The sequence below is a fragment of the Vidua macroura genome, chromosome 2, assembly GCF_024509145.1.
Source record: "Vidua macroura isolate BioBank_ID:100142 chromosome 2, ASM2450914v1, whole genome shotgun sequence".
Lineage (NCBI taxonomy): Eukaryota > Metazoa > Chordata > Aves > Passeriformes > Viduidae > Vidua > Vidua macroura.
The window spans coordinates 10,737,004-10,756,052 of NC_071572.1; the positions used below are offsets into that span (position 1 = coordinate 10,737,004).

General features: G+C 35.9%; 1 protein-coding gene across 4 annotated transcripts in view; it reads left to right on the forward strand.

Annotated features, from left to right (window-relative positions):
- The window catches only part of DMD (dystrophin), a 566,297-nt gene that overhangs the window by 364,346 nt on the left and 182,902 nt on the right, over positions 1–19,049 (forward strand). For all 4 annotated transcript variants that reach the window (XM_054003170.1, XM_054003155.1, XM_054003164.1 and 1 more), the window contains 4 exons: positions 5,189–5,361; positions 9,250–9,406; positions 16,924–17,044; positions 17,712–17,980. In XM_054003170.1, coding sequence (XP_053859145.1) covers positions 5,189–5,361; positions 9,250–9,406; positions 16,924–17,044; positions 17,712–17,980 — 720 coding nt within the window. The remainder of the gene's footprint in view (positions 1–5,188; positions 5,362–9,249; positions 9,407–16,923; positions 17,045–17,711; positions 17,981–19,049) is intronic.

Genomic DNA, 19,049 nt, shown 5'->3' on the forward strand with positions numbered 1-19,049 from the left:
ACTTATAGAATTTTAAACCCTAACAATGATAGATGCAACTACACAGATTGCTTTCTGTAGAGCAAAGTTATACTTTTGGCTTCCATTCATCAGCACTTGATTCTCTTTTAGAGGACTAGCTCTTACCCTTTTTTATCTTGAAAAATGTGTTGGGAAACCAGAAATGCCTTAATTATATTCATAAGCTTATCTTCACAATGGAAAAGACCTTTTTATCGTTCTTTTTAATCAAGTCATTAGCATGAAACTCAGAGATGTAATCATACCAGACGGGAATTGGGGTCATGCCATAGGCTAGCTGAATAGGAGGCTTCTTGGCATGGTGATGTATAGCTATTTCACAACAATGCTTTTAACTCAGTAACTCTGCCCTTTAATTATATTTTAAATCTCATTTGAGAAGTTTTTATCATTATGTAAATTGTTCAGTGAATAGTCTCATTCTAAAGACTCAATAAAAGTTGTGCTTATGGACTGGGAGAGAAAATTACTTAAAAGCTTGATGGGGGAATGGGGAAGCATCAAAGATGGAAAAAAATACAAAAACCAAATCCAACAACTAGTTTTTAAAAGAACTATGACATTTAAAAGAGAGAACTTCCAAGGGACCAGAAATGCCTTGTAAATCAGCAGGAATGCTTCACTGGTATGTTCCATCATTAATCTAAATCATAGCATCTTCAGATACAAATGTTCTATTTCAAAAAGTATGCATTTCTTTCTGTTCCAATGGTAACAACCAGCTCACAAGGAGAGACTGCTGTAAAGCCTAATGCAAACTGCCTTCTATTGCCAATAACAAAAGAAGATCAAGTACACCTTGCACTGAATCTTTCACTCAGGTGTTTAAAATGCATTTGGCTTGCTGTGCCCTTAGTTCAACATCTCCAGAATCGTAACACTCACAAAACTATTTCTCTGTATAGCAGACAGGAGGATAAGCTGTGATCCTGAGTGGTGCCATGTGCATGGGTTTCTGTGCCTCCAAAGGCTATTGGGGTGTGCCAGGGCACTGAAGAAATGTCTCAAACTCTCTAAACCCTCACACAGAGTTTATACTTTAGGCAGAATCAGAAATTTAGGGGAATTTAGATGTAATTAAATGAAATCAAGTGGGATAATTAATTTGAAATCCAATTGCTGAACTGCTAAGATGTGCTTTACAGAGCTGCAAATAGTGGAGAACTAGGGTCCTTTAATTTCTTTAAATTATTACATAATGAATTTTTTCTACCTTGTATAGAAGATAAAAGTTTTGTCATCTGCACTGCATTGATTTCCATGTTTTCCGTGACTCACCTATAGTCCAAGAAATAAAACAAATTCCTTCTTTCTAGGGCTTCATTTTACTTCCAGACTATCAATCCCTCTCTGGTGTATTGCCAAAATAATGGCAGATTTTGACATGTGTCATGTCCTTCATATGTCATGTCTATATATTGCATGTGGGATATGAAGGATATTGACACTGATTAATTGTTTCTGCTAACGTATCTCAAACCACATTGAATTCTTGCAGGACAAGCTGTGCTGGGTGGAAGCTGACAGAGCTTTGAGTGCATGGGATTTCACAGCAACAGCTCAGCTGTGCTTAGCAGGGCTCTGTGTAAAATAAAACCTGTGGAGCCACAGGTGAATTTCTTCTGCCTATCAAAGGAATTAGGGCAGTGAGGATCCATGCTTCCATGGAGAATGGGAGCAGGAATTCCAAGGGGGAACAACTGAATTGGGCAAATGAGAAATACACCCATCCCCGAACTTTTTGGCAGCATTGGGTGTGCTCACTTACCACGTTAGTGTACTTCTCTGAAATCATGTGTGGTGGTTGCAAGAGCTCAGGACAAAAGTGAAACAGCCAGAGCAATTTTCCTCACCCTGTTTTGCCCAACAAGATTGTTTTCCTCAAGACAAAATGCATTTCATCTATCACCCTAGTTCTGTGTCTTACTTACACACAATCTATAGAATAAAATAATGTAAATACACATTTTTAAATGTGTAGACACCTCTAATACATGTTCAGTTAAGTTATTACAGTCAAAATATTATGATACCTTTTGTCATCTAACTGTATAGTTCATATTAATAAAGGAGGACTTCACTCAGCACCTAATGGAGTTGCAGTTCTTTCCAGGCAGTTCAGCTCACTCTAAGAAGCAACTTGTGATCAAAAAGATGCTTTTCATTTTGCTCTCTGCTCTTTTTAAGAGCAGGTAGCTAATCTTTTTTCAACACAGTCTCAGTAATAGCAACTACAGAAAAAATGCAGCATACACTCCAACTGTAACTCAGTAGAATTATACCAGGATTGATTTTTTTACCCTCTGTAGTCCTTTCATGTATTTGAACACATTGGAAAATATGAAAGTGAAATAAATAATATATGTTTAGTCTATATGCTATGCTTCTTGGTATGATATGTAATGGTAGCATATTTTTCAAATATTTTAGCATTTTTTTAGATTATATAGCTCGTCCTGCTTTATTGTTGTCAAGAAAAAGAATAATTCATATTGTGTTTTTACAAAGTCGATTTATTTATTTCAGAAAACAAATAAAAGGTACATAGATCTTTTTCTTATATGTTCTCTGCTTCTCTTGGGATCTGTAAGTGTCACAAAGAAAGGTTCTGAAATGCACCAACCTAAATGGAGAAAATATCGTTGATGTTGTTGTCTTGCTGCTTTGTTGGTGTAGACTTCCTTTACAGCTGCAGTAAACTACTTCTGGCAGCATTAGAAGAAGTGCATTATACACAAGTAATTTGGAATAAGGAAAAATCAGTCTTGGATATTAAGCTTTTGATAAGAATACTTCACTTTTCATGTTCATTGCCCACTTAACTGTCCAGATGTCTTGTGACACTACATAGTATTCTGAAATTAAAAAAAGGATGTGGTTTGCTTTTATTTTCAGAATTATGTATGCTCTGGATAAAGAAATAAAATGTGTAGACTATAAGACACATTTTCTAAACACAAGAAAAACGTGGAAAGGTTTTTTTCCTTCAATTTTGTCTTATATATTGCTATGAGTGTATGTGTGGTAAAACACCAAGAGGGCATAGATTTGACAGCTTCCTACTGTGAATAGTTATTCAACGTTTCATGGCACATGTTCCTGCTAAGGAAAAGGAACAAGTTTGTAAGTTTGGTGTTTCCATCACTACCCTGGAAACTAAGAACTTTGTGCAACAGGTAGTGCATGTAATTCTTTTGTCAATAATAGATTTATTGTTTATTAAATGTAGGAGGACCTAAGAACTATACAGACATTGACAGGTAACTTTTTTACTGTGAACTTTATCCTTTCTTACACATTGTTTCAGCTGTTTACGTCAATATTGTTATACTTTACCTTGTTTAAATAATATCTCCAAATACATACATGGAAGGAAAGAAATTTGGTAATAGAATATTCTTCATTCAACTAAACAAAAATGAAGTATCACAACTGGAAGTTGAAGCTAGCAACAACCAGACTTGAAATAAAATAGAAATTTTCAAATAAGGACATTCATACATGGAATATTATACATTTTTATGTACCTTAATAGTACCATTTTTAAAAATATAAATTATCTGAAAAACAATAAATTAATATAATATTTATAATACAATTGTATTCTGCAGAGTTAGCTCTGATGTACATCAAACTCATTCCTAAGTACTTTACTGCTTGAATGACAATAGATAAGTAAAACAGTTGGAGAAGGATTCTTACTCTGTACCAAAAATGTTGCTAGCCCACCTTAAAACTTCCCCAAATATTATTCTAGTCATTGCTGTGAAAGGTATCCCGTTAAGGACATTTGGAACGGCAGTAGGTGAACAAGGCCAATCTACTCATGATTCAGTGCAGCTAACATTGCTCTTAAAATATCAAATAAAACCAATTAAATTAAGAACACATCAAGTAGACAGATTGTGTACTCCCCTCTTTCAAACTCATTCTTCTGAAGAAAATTGCAACAAATTTCCATTGGGGACTATCTGCGATGCTCAGTTAGTGCTGGGTCTTGTTCTCTAATGCCATAAATCATTTCCTCTTCCCCACTTTATCTCTAGCACTCCCATTTCAGGCGGCAAGAAACCACCACGAGAAATCTTAGTGCTCCAGCATCCCAGGAGAAAATGTGGAGCTTTATTCACCATTCATTATTTCTTTGTGTCTTTGTGTGCTTCTTTGTTTGAAAGTAAAAGTACTTTTGTGCAAATGTGGCTGCATATAAAGTACATGTACGCTCATTCATGTATGTGTTGAAATTATTATTATCATTATTTTTATTCCATTTAATGACCTTGATTCAACCACTGTTCTCTGCAAATGAATCTGACCTTGTGGAGCTGCAGCATGCAAACGTCTTGGGGAAGGGCAGCCAGCACACAAAGGCTGCATTGAGTGTGTGGGCAGGCAGGAATGCTGGTACCAGGCAGCTCTCTAAAGAATGTTCTTTTGGCAGAAACAGCCGTGCTAAAAATGAGGGGGAAAAAATGAATTCAAAATTTAGAGCTGGCCTGCAGTTACGAGGCGATAAGAAAAGTTGGCTGTTCAACATGAGCTGCCAGTTGCATATTCTAGGTCCTTGCTATTCTCAGGCCCTCCTACAGCCGTGGCCCCAACCAGTGTTTTGATACAGCACAAAGTGGCTGTTTATTGCTATTGACTGCTGAGGCCTGTGCTCCAAAATGCGTTCTGTCAACAGAATGTAAGTGAACTTGGCATTTTAAAGCCTGGCTGCTGCAGACTCCTAGATTCTTTGGAATTGCCATGCAGCAGGACCAGTGTTGCAGTCCCCAGCTCAAACTGAAAATGTTGCATAGGAAGACATATCATGTGCAGGTCAGATTTACCTGAGATCCTGAGGGTTTTGTGTTTCTTTGCTTTTCCCGCATCAGCACAGTTAATATATCTTGTCCTTGCTTTGTTGCCTGTCAAAGGCTACATCTTTGGCTTTCTAAATTTTGTTCAGGATGCTCCGTGTGGGAAAAAAGGTCATATTCAATGCAAATGGCCTTCATGTGAAAGGGAAACACGGCTTTGTATACAGGACATGATATTGCTGTAAAAGGAGTAATCAAAACCTGTGCTCTGTGTTGCACTGAGGATTTTTCCACTCCTTTGAAAAATGATAGGTTCTGTGGATTTTTAAAGAAATCAGCTGTATTGTTTTCTATTGCTTCCGTAGGAACTACAGGCAGAAATTGATGCTCACACTGACATCTTTCACAACCTGGATGAAAATGGGCAGAAAATCCTGAGATCCCTGGAAGGCTCTGAGGATGCAACCCTGCTGCAGAGACGTCTGGATAACATGAACCTCAGATGGAGTGAACTTAGGAAGAAATCTCTAAACATTAGGTAGGACCTGAACCTAAGCAAAAGCCTACCATTGGTGTATTAAATGGGATGCTGTAATTTGCAAGTAAAAAGGTTTAATTTTGTTTCTGTTAGCACTGTTTTTGTCTATTTTGAAGTTATTTGTGCTGCTTTGGATGTTGGCTTAACTTTGTAAGAACAATTAGGCTTTTGGGTGTGAAAAGGATAGTAGAGGATTAGGGTTTTAGGCGTATTATGAAGTTCTGTAATTACAGAAATAAGCAGTAACTGTACCCCCTCTAAATGTGGGCTTTTTCTAGAATTGGGTATGACTTATCAGTGAGTCATGAAAGAAAGTGATTAAATAGCCAATATTTATGAAAAGCCTCATTTTAAAGACTGCTATTTCCAGTGCAAAACTAAAAATATCCTCACAAATGAGAAGAGAAATTATTTAAGATTTTAACTGTTGTCAGAAGAGTGGACAGAATTGCTAAATAAATTCTAGGGGTAAAGAAATCCATAGGTAGTATCATGAGAGGAAACACTTTTGTTTGCAAGAAGAAATATAATAAATGGTAACATTAGAAATTATCAAGTGGTCATTCAGGCTTCAATGGACTGAAGGTTTCATTTCAAAAGAAATTGTCCTGGAAACTTTTCTCCAGAAATATGGCTTTTTCAATAGGCAACCCAGCTCAGTTGCACTCGGTCTTGGGCATTTTTTCATTTTCTCACTTTCTGTATGTTGGTGGTAGTTCAGAGGGCAGCAAAAGACAGAAGTATTTTCCAAAGTAATGTATGAAATATTAGCTTTGTTCAGCTCAGGTCCTGAGGGAGGTCAGGCTGTGTAATGGCAAAAACCATCTTCGTATCATCAATCATTAAAAATAAATGAAGGCTGTGATGTTGAAAAGATATTCGTAACTAAAGAAAAAGATACATATTCCTTCTTTTTTTTTTCCTTCTGAGGTGCAAAAGAAGAGGAATAAAACCCCTCAAAGTGTCCGAGATTTTTTTGTTTGTATGCATTTTACCCATGAACATGCTCAAACACAGTGATTTTTGAGACAAAAATAGTCAGTTGTCCAAATATCAGGAATTAAATGCATAGGACTTTCTGTCTTTCATTTTTGCAGTTTAATGCACTGTTGTCATTAACTGAGTCAGAACCAGTAATATCACAGTGGCTTACTGCATTGCACATTCAAAGCAACAAACCTTCCCTCTAAAATCTGTCCTTCCAATAAAAGGCTTCAGGTCTTCAATAATTTATTTACTAGGATAAGAAACAATTCTTAAATGCTCAGACATTTGGTTTAAGTGTTGCTGGCCACCAGACTAATTGAAAAGGTTCTTCCCAGTCTGCCTGTTTGGAGCTCTTTCTATCCATAGCACAGAATGGAATAGATTTCCTCCTAACTAGCAATGCTTACACAAAAGAGGGATTAGAGAAGACATATGAAATGTTCTCCAGACATCAGTCCCAGTTTTTTCTTTATTTAGTGTAATTTTTAGTCTGCTGGAACAGAAGACCCATGCCATGGATCAGCTTGGGTGGGCATTCTTTTCTAAATGCATTAGATAAAATATATGGTAGATATTAAAGAGAAACCAAGCTCTTTCCATTCCTCCCTTTCTTTCATCCTGATATGTCAGCACAGTTTACCCTAATAAACACTTTCTTTCTTATAAATATTTTTGAAACTGTTTTATTATTATCTCTTTTGTCTGCACATCTTGGACACAGTCATAAATACATGAGTGTGTGCATATAATGTACATTGTTCTGTGCATGCATAAACCTGTATTCCTGAAGATGAAGGAAGAGCAGAACAAGATAGGTTCTGGGGAAAAAGAAAAAATCACCCAACTGATGAAGGTCAGAGCACAGCAGCAGTAACAAAGACCCTGCATTTTTCCCTGTAAAGCCAGGGGAAGCAGGGAAGAAGTGTTTGCTTCTATTTGCTGCCCTTCTCCAGAAGAGGTGGAAGCTTGCCTATGCCAAGATAAACATGAGACAAGGCAATTAGCCTGAATCAGAAACTTGGCTCCTTGGCTGATTCCTGTCCTAAAATCCTGTGGTCCTTGCTCTGGTTGTTGCCTCCTGCAACTCTCCATAAATATCCCAGCTTCTCTCCCCCTTGCTCCTTTCAGAGGTATCATAGAATGAAAGAATGGTTTGGGTTGGCAGGGACTGTTAAGATCATCCAGTGCCAAGCCCCTGCCATGGTCAAGGACACATTCAGGCTGCTCAAAGCTGCATCCAGCTTGTACCCTTCCAGGGATGGCGCATCCACAACTTCTTTGGGCAATTTTTTCTAGTGCCTCACCACCCTAACTGTAAATAATTTATAACATATAAATATAGGTATAATCTAAATTTTTTAGCTTGCAGGACCCTCTCAAGACTTCACTGCCTGCAGGACTGGCCTCTCCCTGCTGTGAAGCAGTTTTGCCCCAGCTCCCAGATGCCCTGTGAGACAATAGATCAAAAGGCCTGGCCTATGAGTATCTTTCACATGTAGGATCTATGTGTGACCTTCACATGTGTGTCCTTTTTTCATTTAAGTCTGAAAAAAGAGATTTTCCAGTAGCTCACATACTTTGAGAGCAGCTGAATTTTTTGTCAGCGTGTGGCTGATCTGCCCCTTTCCTTTCTCTTTCCTTGCCACTTTACCTGACGTAAGAGGTTGGAAAGAAGACAGGATTCACAGAGCATTTCAGAGAAATGCAACTGTCCCTACCTTCATCAACTCATCATTTCCATATCCAAACTAAGTAATAAGATTTGCAAAAATGCTGAGTCCATATTTTTCACATTTCTTTATATAACATTATGTATAAGGTATAGGAGTAGAATTCTTAGTGTCAGAAGAGAATGATTTTATGTGCAATCACTGTAGAAGAAGATAAATGTTATAGGAACAAAGCTAGAACTTAAACAGAAATGTATGAAATAAAAGAAAATTTGTCTTTATTTTCCAGCACATTTTTTACTGTTATGTAATACTCCTTTGGTTTGAGTTACTAAGAGGATTTCTTACGCTACTTGGAGGTGAATTAGGATTTTTTTTTCCAAACCAGAAAGTAAAAACCAGCATATTCATAAGTCCAGAAAGACAACATTTTAGTGGGGTTTATCTACAGTACAGAGAAAATATTTTATCAGTCCACCCACAGAAAACAGTTGCTGAAATTTAGAAGCTCAATACTTGATCCCAAAAAACCCACATTTATGCATATACAGAGGAAATTTTTAGAAAATGTCCTTATGATGGAGACTTTTTTTGCATTAAATTCTATTTTGTCTTTTAATTTTCCCAGTCTTTCAAATAGTTTCATTCACACCTCTGTTTAAATGGCATTGACATTTGGCTAGATAGTGTATGAGGATTCTATTGGCTTTAACAATTTCCTCATGACTTTTTTTAAAAGAATAACATTGGTTCTCTTATGTTAAAAAATTAAGAGAACAAATCCTGCGTAAGTTGAATGGTTTGTGTGGTGGTTTAGAGAAATGCTTGGTCTTCATTGAGTTGGGAAACTACGCTGTACGTTTCAAGTAAATAATGTCCTAGTAGTCCTAAGTGATGACTACATTTCTCATGCTAGTCCTGCATAATATTTGTGCATTTCTAGTGAGACTGACAATTCAGCACAGCCATTACTCACTGCTGAAGAGGGAAACTAAAAAGCCAAAAATCCCCAACCAATCAAAAGCAAAAATCAGGAGATGTGAAAAAAAGCCAAGACTGTGGAACCAAATTTAAATCAGTGTTGCCAGAATGTAATTCAAAGCTACTGAAGCTATTCAAAAATCATTAACTTAATGAAACACCGGGATCTTTCTCAGTAAATAAGCTTGTACATTTTGGTTTTTACTTCCACTGTGCCTGAATCTATCTTATATTTAACACATGCTTTCAGATCCCATTTGGAAGCCAGTACCGACCAGTGGAAGCGATTACATCTCTCTCTTCAGGAACTTTTGGCATGGCTGCAGTTGAAGGAGGATGAATTAAAACAGCAAGCACCCATTGGTGGAGATCTTCCCACTGTGCAGAAACAGAATGATATTCATCGGGTATGTTGGTGGTTTTTTTTTTTTAAATTATCCTTTGGTCATGTTTTTTTTTCCCTTGCAGGCATGACACAGTCCGTGTTGGAAAGAATTCCAGCTATAGCTTTCAAACACAGCAGAGAAAATCAGCCTTTTGGAGAAGGAAGTGTTAACAACCATGACCTTCAGAGACCTATCAGGCAGATTTCATAGCCAAACAATTACTAACCTAGTAATTTTTGAGGATTAAATAAGTAGTTCTGATTTTTTTTCTTAGATCAGGCATTCCAACTTCATGTATACTTTTTGAAACCCTGGTTTCAATTTTGGGAACATTTGTGACAAGAGTAGCTGGTATCAGCTCTATTGCACAACTCTGCACCATGAAACTGTTGTGGTAACTGTCTGTGGTTCATACTGGTTTCATCAGGGAATTCTTCTGGAAATTCTTATGGGGGACCATTCTAGACTGAGACTGGTATTAAAAGAGAACATAAATAGAGGACTTGTACGGGAAGTTGTTTGGTTTTTTTTTTAAAAGCCACAAAATGAACAAACCGCAGAATAATACTTCAGAATAATTCTTCATACAAAGATTCACACTGCTTTTTTCTTGTGGTGAGGGTATGCTTAAAGTATGTCTTCTGTGTTTAATCAATTCACACCATTCTGATGTTAACCCAATGTCTTCTTTCACCTAAACAGTCTTGAATTTCATATGCCATTGAGGTCTATTCAGGTCTGAATGAGAAATCAAAGTTCTAGTACCTCTGTTATTAAATATACATTCAAGCTCTCCTCTCCTTCATCTCCATGTGTCTTTAATTAAAATAATGACATTATAGGAAGTTTTTACTTCCTGTTTGAGGTCCAATTATGCTTGAGAGTGATATCTGAAAAGTTATTTCAAACAAATGTAATTTTTATTGAAAAATTTAAATTATCTGTCATTCAGCTTGATTTCATGAGAAAAGAATATTCCAAATCCAATGATCATCCTCTCAAAGCATTGTGCTGTATATATGTAACTTCTTTTGTGAAATTTGCCTCAAAAGTATTGTTTCTGAAGTTCCTAAATCTCTGATTTTATTGCTTAATGGAGAAATGTGAAATGGTGCTTTAAAACAAAATAAGATCAGTAGTTTTTCCGTTCATCAGGTAGCTGTATATAAATATTGCTCTAATATATTGTCCTTTCTCATGGGGAGGGACATATTTGAGAACAGATACTGAGACAAATTTGCAAAATGAACATGAAGTATCTTGTTGCTTTAAGACCCTGTGTTTGTGAAACGTCAGGAAGTACAAGTCAGACATGGCTTTTTCCGTAGGCACACAGGCATTCATCTGCTGAAACAAACTGATGAGAAGTAGTGTCAATATGGTTTGTCAAGGACATATCTTCACTGAATGATTGAGAAAGCAAAAGGGAAAGATGAACAAAAACATATCTGTGTCTCTCAGTGGCAAATTTTTCTAAGATAATATAATGCTTTTCTGCAAGGGGCATCTTCATCACATTTCCTAGGTCTTCCCTCTGGAGATGTGATGTGTAGGATGTGTCTTTCTCACAAAATTTTATGTGGGACTTAAAGCACCATCATAGAGACAGTAAGGTGAAAATATCCATGACTTTACAGGGCAGCACCATTCCTTTCTTCACCTTTCCCCTAAGAAAGTTAAGGCAAGTGTTATATATAACCATGAAAGTTAAGAGAAGCCTGAGGTCTGTTTTAGCCATAAAGTAGCAGCTTCCATAAAGTCATTTAAAGGCCATCCAGAATATCCGGATGAAAGAAGCAATAGAGATGTTGCTTTAACTCAATATGACATTAACCCCAACTCTTTCTCCAAAGTCAACTCTTGAGCCAAAACAAGAGTTAGAGATTTCTATAGAATTGTTACAAAAAAACTTTTTCCATCTAAATAATATTTAAGTATTTGAAAACATTTTCTCCTAGACAGAAGAAATATTGTTTTATCTAAAGAAATTACTTCTTATAATATTTTAATATTATTTATCGCTATATAAGCAGTTTAAGGGTTTCCAAGAATTCATCCTAAAGGTGGCAAGTCTTCAGTGGTGAACTAAGTGCTGTCTCTGTCACACATCAAACAAATGAAGTATTTAGAATGTTTAGGGATGAGAATTATTGTATAAAAGTAAGATACCATAGGGACAAAATTACTTCATAAAATAGATCTCAGTTCTCTTTTTAACTTCTTTGCTGCTCGTGGGTACGTAACACAGAGCTTTGGTCATCCTGTCTAGTAGCAAAGCTCGAATGTTTTTGTTCCTTTTAGAAATACTTTTTCCTTTTCCCATTCTGTAGCACTTCGGAAGTGTGAGTGTAGGTATGCTGATTCCCTGTGGAAAAAGGAAGAAAACAGAATACGTGAAATTAATTTTCCTTGTCTGATCTTGAAATATCTCTGACAGAAAAGGGAAAAACGGTCAACATGGAAGTTGACTTCGGGTTGCCGTTGACAAAGTCTATGTTTGCAACGTGTTGGTTGGTTGATCGGTTGATTGGTTGGTTGGTTAGTTGATTGGTTGGTTGGCTAGTTGATTGGTTGGTTGGTTGGTTAGTTGGTTGGTTAGTTGGTTGGTTAGTTGGTTGGTTGGTTGGCTAGTTGATTAGTTGGTTGGTTGGTTGGTTGGTTGGCTGGTTGGTTGGTTTGTTGGTTGGTTGGTTGGTTGGTTCGTTAGTTAGTTGGTTGGTTGGTTGGTTGGCTAGTTGATTAGTTGGTTGGCTAGTTGATTAGTTGGTTGGTTGGTTGGTTGGTTGGTTGGTTGGTTGGTTAGTTGGTTAGTTGGTTGGTTGGTTGGTTGGTTGGTTGGTTGGTTGGTTTGTTGGTTGGAGGTTTTTTTTCCGCCGGGCATCACAGACTTTGTCACTCTAAAAGTTTCCTTTAAAGAAGCAGATATACAATGGCTATATCTGAATGAACAGCTCAGCTGATTTCTGAACATAAGAAAAATGTTTTCAAATGTTTTTGCAAGTGTACAATTATCTAGCTTAAAACTGATGCCCAGTACTGAAAAGCTGGTTCTGAGAGGTTTGGGCCTTTGCTTAAGAGCAGAGCTTAGCTCTCAGGGTGTTGGATGTGAAACTAAACGGTAGTTGTATGTTGATCTTGAGAAAAAGTATCTGCTGATTCTTCATTTTGTTCTCCTCAATGTCACTTCTGAAAATTAGTCTTCAGTAAACTAGAGAAGCATCTATCAGATCTGACCAATCTTTTAAATGACTAAAACTTCCAGTTTTGGTCTTTCTTCATAAGTACAATCTTTGGTTTTCCTTCTGTGAAGGATAGTTTTTGTCAGGTAATGCCAGAACTGAACCTGGCTAAGTTCACTTGATAAGTGAATAAGCCTCATCAGGGGAACACTATTTAAATGCAGTTTAACTTACTCAATTGAGAAATATCATGATGAATGCAACATGATTTTATGCCTGAATCCTTTTTCTAAAGAAATGTTGCAAGCTGATTTTATTTTTTGCCCTTAAAGGTAAAATTTAAAGAGGAGCAAACCTATTTAACCTCTCTATCATTCAGAAGACCATCTGGAATACCACAGAGATTCATAAAAGAGATGAAAAGAAGTCAGTTCTTACCACTAGAGTGCTTCTAGTTGCCTAGATTGGCCTTAAAAATTTTAAGAGTAGGATTCAGATGAAAATTTCAAATGCTTGAATCTATGCCAGAGGAGAGCTTGAACTCAACTGAGAGCAGGGGTATCCATGCAGTTGAAATCATTGTTGTGTTATAACTGTGAGGTGCTTTTTAGACAAGGAAATTTGGAACGTATCCCAAATACACCCACATAACTGCTATTTGTTTGAACTTATATATATAGTAGGTCATTTTTTCAGTTTTTGGCATCTGAAGAAATTGCAAAGTCTCAGAATGTGTGGGAGGAGTGGTGGTGGTGTTAGTCAATGATAAAAAATACTCCTGTTCTTCAAAACATTATTTAATTACATTTTTCTTTGTTTTACTAAGTATCAAAATATTGCTTTAGTGAAATTGAATTAACTGTGTGCATGTTACTGTTAATCTAATTTAAGTAACTCAGGCATCATGCAGATAGCCTGCTATGTCTTTCATTCTTTTAAGAGTTGGCTCATTTGCTGTTAGTGATTTTATTAACAGCATAAATAGCATTTATGAACATAGAAAGTACTTATTAACAATTCCATGGAAACCCTTTCACATGAAACCTGTAGCATAACTGCCTAAGGAGGAGTACAGTTCCTGCTTCAACACATTAACCAGTTATGGGGCCATAGCTGAGATGTACTTTTAACGATTAGGACAAATCCCATATTTTGAAAAGCATTCTGTTTGGCAAATGTATTGAATTAATATAATTGTACTATTTCTCTTTAAAATACATTGAAAGCAAAAATTCCTAGTTTTTAAATAACAGAGATTAATGCTAGTTTTACTAATGCAACGCCTTTTCTCATTATATTTTCATTTTTCAATTTAAACAATCATTGTTTCTTCATTTAAAGAGATTTAAGGACACTCATGAGGTGGCAGAGGTCCGAGATAGGCTGATCAATATATGCATTATTAAAATGGTGGACAGAATGCCATTACTGCTGTAGTGTTGATGACAAATAGACATGCTTAAATAAAGTAGTTTACTTACTTTTTTGTCAGGTCATGTATTATGCGGATTCGATTTCCTCTACAGTCACCATGAAGTGTGGAAGAAGTTAAGGAATTCAATGAAATTAGCCTGCAATCATTATTTGTACATTAGACATTCATTTAGGCTAATTCTGCTTTCAGGGATGGCCTAGTTATTATAAAGATGTATTTGTCAGGGCTCTAGATAGATAAATTCCTTTTTTTTCCTTCCAAAAAAAGAGAAAATGTTGCTATTTATGATTTTTACTGGTACTGTATACATATCTCATAACAAAACTTTAATCCAAAAAGCAGCTTTATCTTCATACAGTAAGAACTTTTTTTTTTGAATGGGTTAGCATGAAATGAGCATTCATTATTTTTAATGCTCTTCTGTGCTACTGCTTCAGCCTCATGTTTTTTTCATCCTCTCCTTTTCAAATTTCTTTAATTGAAACATATTTTAACTTGGTAGAAATCCGCAGATCAAAACTAGGGAAGGAGATGAGAACTGTAAATACTGTGTATTATTCTATAACTCATGATTTTCAGACTATAATTGCCTCCGCCAGCTCAAACATTGACTGGAAAAGTTTGGGGAAAAAAAGTTTGACACATTGGCTCAGTTTTCCTTTATTAATAAAGAAGGCACCTTTTCTGTTTGTGACAAAATACAAAATGTGTAAAGTCAGAAGTTCCTGTTAGCATTTCTCTACTGTTTTGAGGAAGATACAATGATTCCTGCCCAAAGGCTTTATGGGATTCATTGCACATATGTTCTCCTGTTGCACAAGAGTTACAGGAGTACTGTGGCTTTAAACCTCTTCTGGAAAGATAATGCCACTTGGTGTATTTGATTGCTGTAGTTTTCTGCAAAAACACTCCAATCTGAAAGTAGGTATTTTTTTGTCCTTCTATTGGTGTGCACATGTACGTAGCCAGGGGTGACCTGTCTACAGCAGCAGCAGCAGTCCTTACAGAAGGACTACTCCTTCCCAAATGTTCAGAGATGTTTCTGGCTTTTTAACTGTTCTCCACATCAGTGTATTTCTGTGTTCCCCTGGAATATCAGTGGCTCCTTCCTCCTGTTGGTGTGTGTTTGCAGAACAGACCTTTGTGCAAGTGCTTCTTTTTTGACTGGTTTGGGGCACAGACATTTCTGAGAAATAATACATCTTTGGAAACATTTTTAAAGCATATTATATCTTTAAGCTGTTACACCATTTAATGTTTAAAAAACACTGGTTTAAGTGAGTTTGACTGTTGATGTTACTTTTAACTGTGAGAGCAAAGCACACATTCCAAAGAAGTAATTGTGCTGGATTTTAAGTTATGCTTCCTGCTGACTTACTTGAGCTGCAGAACTGCCACAGCATTCTAGTGGGACTGAATGATGTGAGATGAACACAAAGGCTAATTAAAGGAATAGATTTTCCTCATTTGGAAGCATGAAAAAGGCTTATTATATTTCCTCTTTCTATCGCACTTCATGCAAGAGTCAAGTATGAATTATAAGATTATAAACCTAAAAATGTCTTAAGTTTGACATTTTTCATTCAGCCCTGTAGTAACTCCACTCAGTTTTTATGCAAAAAGAAAAAGTCTATAGTAGTTTACTTGTTAATATACAGTGCACTTCTTTATTTGTGAAAATTGGTGTTGTTTTTAAAGGTTAACATGATAGTTTAAAACATTTAGCTCAGGTATTAATCAAATGACAGATACTTTTATTATAGCAGATAGACTCTGTGAAAAGATTCCAGTCCCATTATTGACCTTGCCACAAAATGAAGATTTTTTGCTTTGTTATTTCCTTCAACAAAGCAGACTTTGCTTAAGGGTTTTCCCAAGAATAGATAAAAACCTTATGGTCAGTTCTTGACCATTTAATAATAAGTGTATTTAAATATTTATATTAGAATAATGTAGTTTTTTCCTGAAGTTTACTTTCCTGAAATGTGTTAAGAACATTTTACCTTTGAGTTCTCATATAGTAAACTGTACATGCTCCCACTATTAGTTCTGGTAGGTATTTCCTGTACAGATTGTCACACATCAAATATAATTCAAAGTGTAATGAAGTTTTTAATACTGAATTTATAATCCTTCATCCTCATAGAAATACAAATTTTGTTTAATAATTAATTTAACTGAATTGGTGCATTTATTACCTTACAAACTTATATAATGCTGGTGTTGTAAAGAGAATTTTCTAATCCCCACAGTAAAATATCTGTTTCTTACCCATGGCATATGGCTCTCCTTTTTGTAGTATTGTGTTTTATGTTACACTTCACTATTAAATTACCTGTATATTTTATCTCTATGCTGCTTGAAACTGTATATATTCAACAATGTTTCATAAATACAGAAGAAAACATTGAAATAAAAGAGTGGTAAGGACTATTTAGATAAAATTCACTGCAACATGCAGAAGAACCAATGCATCATGCAGCCTACAAACTGGATTTCATCTACATTTCTGTGTGGTGTCCATTTGGAATCAGTCTAATAGACTCTCATATTCTCATTAACTAAAATAGAGAAATTAATAAATAAATTCTGAGATATGTGTACTTTCAGTGACCTACCAAAGCTAATAATACTAATCTTGAGTAACGTACTCATGGTCCTTTAAAAGCAGGGTGTAGAAGAGAGTAAAAGAGTAAAAGGAGCTGAAGAAAGAAAAATGCAGTATGCTGACAGCACATTTTCTCTTTGGAATACAATGTGATTTCAGGTTAAGCTAAAGCTGATTCTTTTCATTTGTGTGTGTGTGTGTTTTATTGCTTCTTGTCATACACACGTGGAAGCTGTTGCTGGAAATTTTGATCTGACATTGGTATTCTGACTTGGTATTTCCTTATAGACCCACTTACAATAATTTTGTTTCTTAGACTTTCAAGAGGGAACTAAAAACAAAAGAACCTGTTATCAGGAGTGCCCTTGAGACTGTGAGAATCTTCGTGGCTGAGCAGCCTGTGGAGGCAGTGGAGAAGGTCTGCCCAGAACCCAGAGGTAATTGATGCAAGAAGAGGGTAATAACACATTGCTGGGAAGATCAGTGATGATCAACGATGATTAAATAAATCCTGCCAGCCGCTCTGAAAGCGTTCCTTTTACACTCCGAGCTGAATGCCAGTACTCAGAAACTAAGCTAAAAATATAGATGAAAGCAAGCCTTAGCAATCCTTCTGAACACTGTGGTACTAAATAGACATGCATATTTATAAGCAGATTTTGAAACTGCCTTTAAACCTTCAGGACCTGTCTATAATTATAGCCTCATTTGAGGGCTCAAAGCTGCAATTTAAGCTAAAATTCACCTTGTAGTCTCAGTACTACAGGAGATCCCAAATCCACCTAATTGCAGCAAAAGCTTCACAGTGATTAATATTTATCTACGTGCAGAAAAATTGTGCTGAATCAGCTGATAAACTTCTAGCTACATCTTGCATGTTTCAAAATGTGTTTGTGTACTTAAATGCATATTTTGCTGATTTTTATGGTGGCAAGATTTAAGTTTTTTAAGATATTTTGAAACAAGAATACATTAATAAAACAAATTCCACAGGTGCCTTTGATTATGAAGAGTTTCTTACTGACATTTGAACCTATATGGATGGCAACTGTATTAGTTCTAAGACAGAATATGTCTTAAAAGCTTCTTCATTTTCACATTTAGAACTGTCACCTGAGGAAAGAGCCCACAATGTCACCAAACTTCTGCAAAGACAAGCAGATGAGGTCAGAACTGAGTGGGATAAGCTGAATCTACAGTCTGCTGATTGGCAAAAGAAGATCGACGATGCTCTTGAGAGACTGCAGGGCCTTCAGGAGGCAATGGATGAGCTGGACCTGAAGCTACGCCAGGCTGAGGCATTCAAAGGATCCTGGCAGCCAGTGGGGGATCTGCTCATTGACTCTCTGCAGGATCACTTGGAAAAAGTCAAGGTACCTGACATATATCAGTATTTCTGAGTATAAAATAGTTCATTGAATGAATCTCCATATAAGTAATTATCTTTTAAAGTGAGAAATTGATATCTTTGTACTATAGTGATTTATATTAAAAAGTGCATATAAATAGTTTTATGATTTCAGAAGTTAAAATGCAATGGGATCCTCATTGAGCATGTATATTGCTGACATGGGTAAAAGCACTGTAGAAATGTGTAAAAATCCTCAGCACACTCAATGTCAACTCAGGAGATGCAAAATTGGCAGTTAAAGAAAGTAAAATAAAATAGATGGGAGAAGATATGATAAAAGTCTATTGAATTAATTTTTTGCTATATTATATTTCTTAAGTATGATGAATACATAGTTGTTTCTATAATTGTAGAGTAAAATTTATACAATTTGAAATATATTTCATGATGGTGGGATTTGATTCTGTCTTTTTTGATAAATAGGCTTCATAACTAAAGATCGTCTTAAAAAAAAAGCAGCAATCCTGGAAAAATTGTCATTATTTTCTATAACTTAATGCTTATCTGCTTTTAAGGGTTGTTTCATAAAATCATTGCTTATCGAGAAACTTGGGCAGACTTGTCCTCTTTCAGCATGACTGCCATGGACAGACTTGATAAATAATACAGGATTCCTTCAGCCAGAGCACAATAGAGGCAGTTGCCATTTTGATAAGAACAAAGTGCCTCTGTTCCAGTCACATAAATGGGAATCATCAGTCATTTTGAAAGAGACCTGAGTTAACTGTTATTTTCTCTAGATGAACATTAGGAGCTAAGAAAGAGGAAGTAGAATGACTAATGGCAAGAAAAATATTCCTCTAAAAAATCTAATGTAGTTTATTAAAATGAAAGTCCTCAAGTTTTAATCACACAGAAAGTTTAATGAGAGCTCTGTGCAGATGCTGTACAAGAACAAATGAAATAGTAGCTGATGAACAGCTAGCTGCAAAGTTTGTTTATCTACATTTAAATTCATAAATGAACAGAAGAAATCTATTTATAAATTCTCAGAAAGTGTTATTACAACCGTGGTTTGGTTTTGTTTTTTT